The sequence below is a fragment of the Patella vulgata genome, chromosome 6 (genome assembly GCF_932274485.2).
Source record: "Patella vulgata chromosome 6, xgPatVulg1.2, whole genome shotgun sequence".
NCBI classification, from domain to species: domain Eukaryota; kingdom Metazoa; phylum Mollusca; class Gastropoda; family Patellidae; genus Patella; species Patella vulgata.
In genome coordinates, this window is record NC_065884.2 from 13,179,695 (window position 1) to 13,184,502 (window position 4,808).

Here is a 4,808-nt window from a genome sequence, read left to right on the forward strand (position 1 = left end):
ATTCTCTGGACAATGAACATAGTGACAAGTCAGGGACCCCACGACAGTGGGCCATTAGGCAAGTGAGTACAAATTATATGGCAGATAGATGTCACAGCATAACCAATTGGCTGATATGAGTCTGGGAACAAGGTGCCGCGTCCCCAAATCAATGATCCCTGACCGCTGTCTATTACAAACAGTATATAGGTATTTTTAGAACTATGGCCGGCAATTTTCTTTTTTTGGGGGGGGGGGGCAAATAATTTTTTCGAGTGAGGGAGTGGGGGTTCGCGGTGCCCCCGGCTGGCTACGGGGCTGCTATACTTAATGCGTCAATTATTTTAAAAAACAATACTGTACGACCAACAATGTCTCTTCGGTGTTTTAATACCATTAAATAAATCAAATCATCAGAATTGAATAAGGAATAAACAATAAAGTAACCTGAATATAATTCATAATCTTATAAATATAAATGAGGAGGTTTAATGTTATATCATTGACTCTTTAGTCGTTCGGATGAAACAAAAAACCGAGGTTCCGTGTACACACTGTCGTGCACGTAAAAAGAACCCATGGCAGTTAAAATTCGAAATAAGAGTAGGCCGTAGTGCCGCTATCCGGGAAAAATTTCACACATAGCACACTGTCCGTCGGTCTTCTCCAACCGCGTGGGTTTTCTCCGGGTCCTACCGGTTTCCTCCCACTGCTAAAGACACCTACGTGCAAGCAAATTATTGAAATAAAATTGAACCATATGTTAGTCCCAAAATGACCTAGTTTGTGTCGAGTGGGGGTTAAACCCCATTTCTCCCTCTCTCTCTCTCTCTCTCGCCGTCTATCTCCGTAAACCCATTCGGTGTAGAACAATAGGACGTTAAACCACATTAGCATTTCATTTGCAACCCGAAAAAATTATACACAGCAAAAACTGGAAATATAAGAGGCATGTTGTTGGAGACTACAGCTGTTATTAAACAGAAACTGAAAGTAGGCACAATTTCTATTTTAGTTTTCTAAGAATTGTTTACAATTCATGCTGAGCGAATTTTATGGAAAGAAAATAGATATAAATTCGTGGAAATTTGCAGCTGTGAAATATTTTTCGAAATGAGAGAAAAGAGAAATGGGGTTTAACGTTCACTGGACATAACCCAGTCCATTTCGGAACTAACATATAATTTTGTTTCAATAAATCGCTTGTGCGTAAGGGTGGAGGAGGAAACTGGCGGACTCGGAGAAAACCTACGAGATTGGGTTGATGACACGCCTTGACTCAATGACAGACCTTATGATCTAAAGTCCACATGTTAGACCCCAGCCCATCGTACCGTTTGAGTAAATTACATAAGGATATCGACACGAAGTGCGATTGTCGGCCGCCTTGTCACTGGTGCAGGGGACAGAGGGTCTGGCAAGCGACAAGGTATAATGCCTGATGTTCCATGGACACATCCGTATGCACGTAGAAGAACCCTTGGCAGTTGGAATTCGAAATTTACCTCATAGCAAACTGTATGGCGTATGCCTCTCTTCATTAGCCCGCTCGGGAAGAAAGGACGATAAAACCCATTTCACTTCATTTGACGAAGTAGGCCATTGTGTTATGGGCGCATCCTTTAAAAAATAAATAACGAAGCTAGGATTAATGAGAGAATAGGTTTGGAAATTCGCAAAAACTTCTATATCGCACCTCTGTTCATTAAAACTGACATACCTCACACCACAGGTGATCCTTTAAATGTAATGCAGCCGAAGTTTAAATGAAGCATATAGATAGAGAGAATTTATTTCTTTATCACACTAAATATATTATAGAAAAGATATGCAGTTTCAAAGGGGTCAAAGGTTATATCACACCGTTCTCAAAAAAAGTGTCACAGACGTGAAATCACTTCTCTTGCGTAGTTTACCATAAACGTTTGTTTATACAAACTGTTCAAATAGCTAAAACGTTTGTTTATGAATATTGTTCAGATATAATAAATGAATAAAATATTGTTTAAACTAAACTAATACAGGTAAAACAATCCAAACCATAGGCAAAATAGTGTAATCAGCAAATGGACTGTTCACCGTGTACAAAATACACGACAAACAGTGGTAACAGGCGTCCAGAAGAGTAAGCTTACCCTGCCTGGCTAACAGTTAATATTGCTAAAAGCTTGTTAATGAACATTATTAAGATAGAAGTTAATATAGCCAACGCGTTTGTTTATGAATATTGTTTAGATATACGTTAGCTAAAACGCGTGATTATACACACTGTTCAGATATACGTCAGCTAAAACGTTTGTTTATACACATTGTTCAGATATACGTTAACTTAAACGTTTGTATATAAAACTATTCAGATATAAGTTGGCTAAAACGTTTGTTTATAAAACTGTTCAGATATAATATGGACATAAGTGATGACTTGTGGTTTATGCATCATGTTTTTAGACATATTACTAGAAGTGCACAAGTCTAAGGGGTGACATCTATTCGAGTTCATCTAATGCCTGGCCAAATGCTAATATATCACTTCCTCGCAGTTCGTAATCCTCCTTTAGTATATTAAGGTAATGGTTAGGGGCTTCTTTCTTCATGCTCTTTAGCTGCCATAACATCTTCCCGGTCATTGATTTAAAATATTCTACACACCCATCTAACTCATTACTTTTAAGCCACTCCTCTACATCTCGCCTAGTCATTCTGGCAAATGTTTCCGGTGGGCCTGCTGTTAGAGGAACTCTTACTGATCGTACTTCAGGGATAGCAAGGGCAGTTGAGCTTGCTGGTGATAGTTGAGCTTGAATTGGAACCGAAGGTTCACGAATATCTAACCTTGGTGATCGGGATCTGGATTGGGGAATATTCCCAGACTCATTATATGGAAGTAATGCAGGTATTGGTTGAGCAGCAGTATTAGTAACGTCTGGAAGAGCTTTTGGACCTTGCTTTGCAACTTGAATATTAAGTTCTCTCAAAAACCTGTCCATATTTTCATCGAAGTCTTCATTTACATCCCCGCTGAAATCAAAGTAAAGTTTGCTGGCTAGCAACATACCAAGCCATCCATCTGGTTGGTACGAACTCTGCATGAACAGCGGAATAAATCCCTTCTCCTGGTTGTAAGCATAGTTGGCGGTAGTGTGACAACGTTGATCTTGTTTGTAACCTTCTGATACACAAAGGATAACAACTGAAGAATCTTCAACTGCCGTTGACATTGCTTCAAGTAGATCGCCCGACATTCTTTCAAGGTCAATCCAAACATCGTAGCCTTCCCTTTGCAATCTGTGCCAAATTTGCCTGACCGTCTCTTTATCTCTTTGATGATAACTTATAAAAACATGCTGCGGCTTGGATGGATCAACATTTGAGGTTGTTTTCTTTTCCATTGTGTCGAACAAAACCCACAAAGCTCCAGTAACAGCTTCAAGTAATCGGGCATCTTTTTCAACAGTTTTTAGACGTTTCAAAGTGTCAACGATTTTCTTATCGTCTTTTATTCTCTTCCTTGCTGAGGGTTGAAAGGAAAGTGTCCAAATACATTTAGCTGCACCGGTCTGTTGGTAGACATCAGTTGTATTTAACATCCTTTGGAAGGCATTTAAGGCTCTTCCGTCCAGAATCTTTTCCGTGTTTCCATCAATTGAGAGTTTGTCCAAGGCGAAAGCAAGTTCAGCAGCACTAAAACCCAAATGAGTAGGTTTTCTCTGATCAACATCAATTTGTATACCCATCCACTGAATAATGGTATGTATGGTATCTCGATCGTCTGTTAGCAGATGGGATTCCCTCACGTCAGCTATAGCTGCAAGTATTAACAGACACAGAACTTTAATAAAGTCATCCTGAACAGATTTAAACTTGATCAGGATCGTGAAAGGATTCTGGTAATTTTTAAAAATTGCTTTATTTTCAGGTCTACGTGCAATATTGTTGATTATAGATAAAGTAGACTTCAGAACAAAATACTCTGGCTTTTTCGACGGAACTTTCCCGTCATAATCGATCAGAGTATCGAACAAAACATCTAAAACATTTTGTCTTGCTAATTCAGCAGCAAAGTCGTCACTGTCATGAGAATAGTTCCAGGCGTTGTCCAGCAAATTGTGGGATGTCCTCCATATATTTTTGTTAGTCCAATGAGAAAACCCTCGCTTTCTCAGAGATTTTAGCATCCTGTAGGTACAAGTTACGTAGCCACATTCAGACAAAATATCACCTACGTCTTTGCGAAAAGGAATGTTATCGTAATACATGTGCCATATTTTTGTCACGCTTTCACACGCTTTAACTGGATCTCCCTCGTTTTCTCTTATTTGATCTACGAGTTGACGAACTTCTTGAAGCAATCTTTTGAGATCTTCTTGTTGGACGAGAGTGATAACACTGGTTGGTGTGGTGTTATCGTTTTCTTCGAGCGATATGTTTTCTGTGTCGTTCACCAGTAGGTAGTCATTCGACCTGTCGGAGCCACTAAACGAACCATTTTCTCCGCTTCGGTTCATCCTTCCGTTGTTTCCGTGTATTTCCACTGATTACGCAACTGTACACTTCATTTAGACTGGAATATATCAAATGTAATCAGAGACAAATCGTATTTTAAGTGTATTTCACCGTAATTGTCAATTCTGACAATAAGCTTCGCGGAGTCGATTGTCTCCCTTTGGGGAATACCCTTCTCATAACCCAACTAGACATTGCTTGACATGACAAGTTGTTCGCGTCACACTTATACTGAAAGTGAAACAAAACCTATTGATCGGGAAATACCAACATTACGTATTATAAATGCCTCACTCACGCGCTGCTCTAGTTCGCTACTGGAAATT

General features: G+C 39.4%; 1 protein-coding gene across 1 annotated transcript; it reads right to left on the minus strand.

Annotated features, from left to right (window-relative positions):
- Positions 1-351: 351 nt before the first annotated feature.
- On the minus strand, positions 352-4,808 carry LOC126825258 (uncharacterized). The gene has a single exon (XM_050554837.2). It carries the CDS (start codon positions 4,482-4,484, stop codon positions 2,466-2,468), a length of 2,019 nt encoding a protein of 672 aa, XP_050410794.1. The 5' UTR covers positions 4,485-4,808; the 3' UTR covers positions 352-2,465.

Coding starts and splice junctions, on each gene's coding strand:
- LOC126825258 (XM_050554837.2), bottom strand. CDS start 4,484: ATGAACCGAAGCGGAGAAAATGGTTCGTTTAGTGGCTCCGACAGGTCG.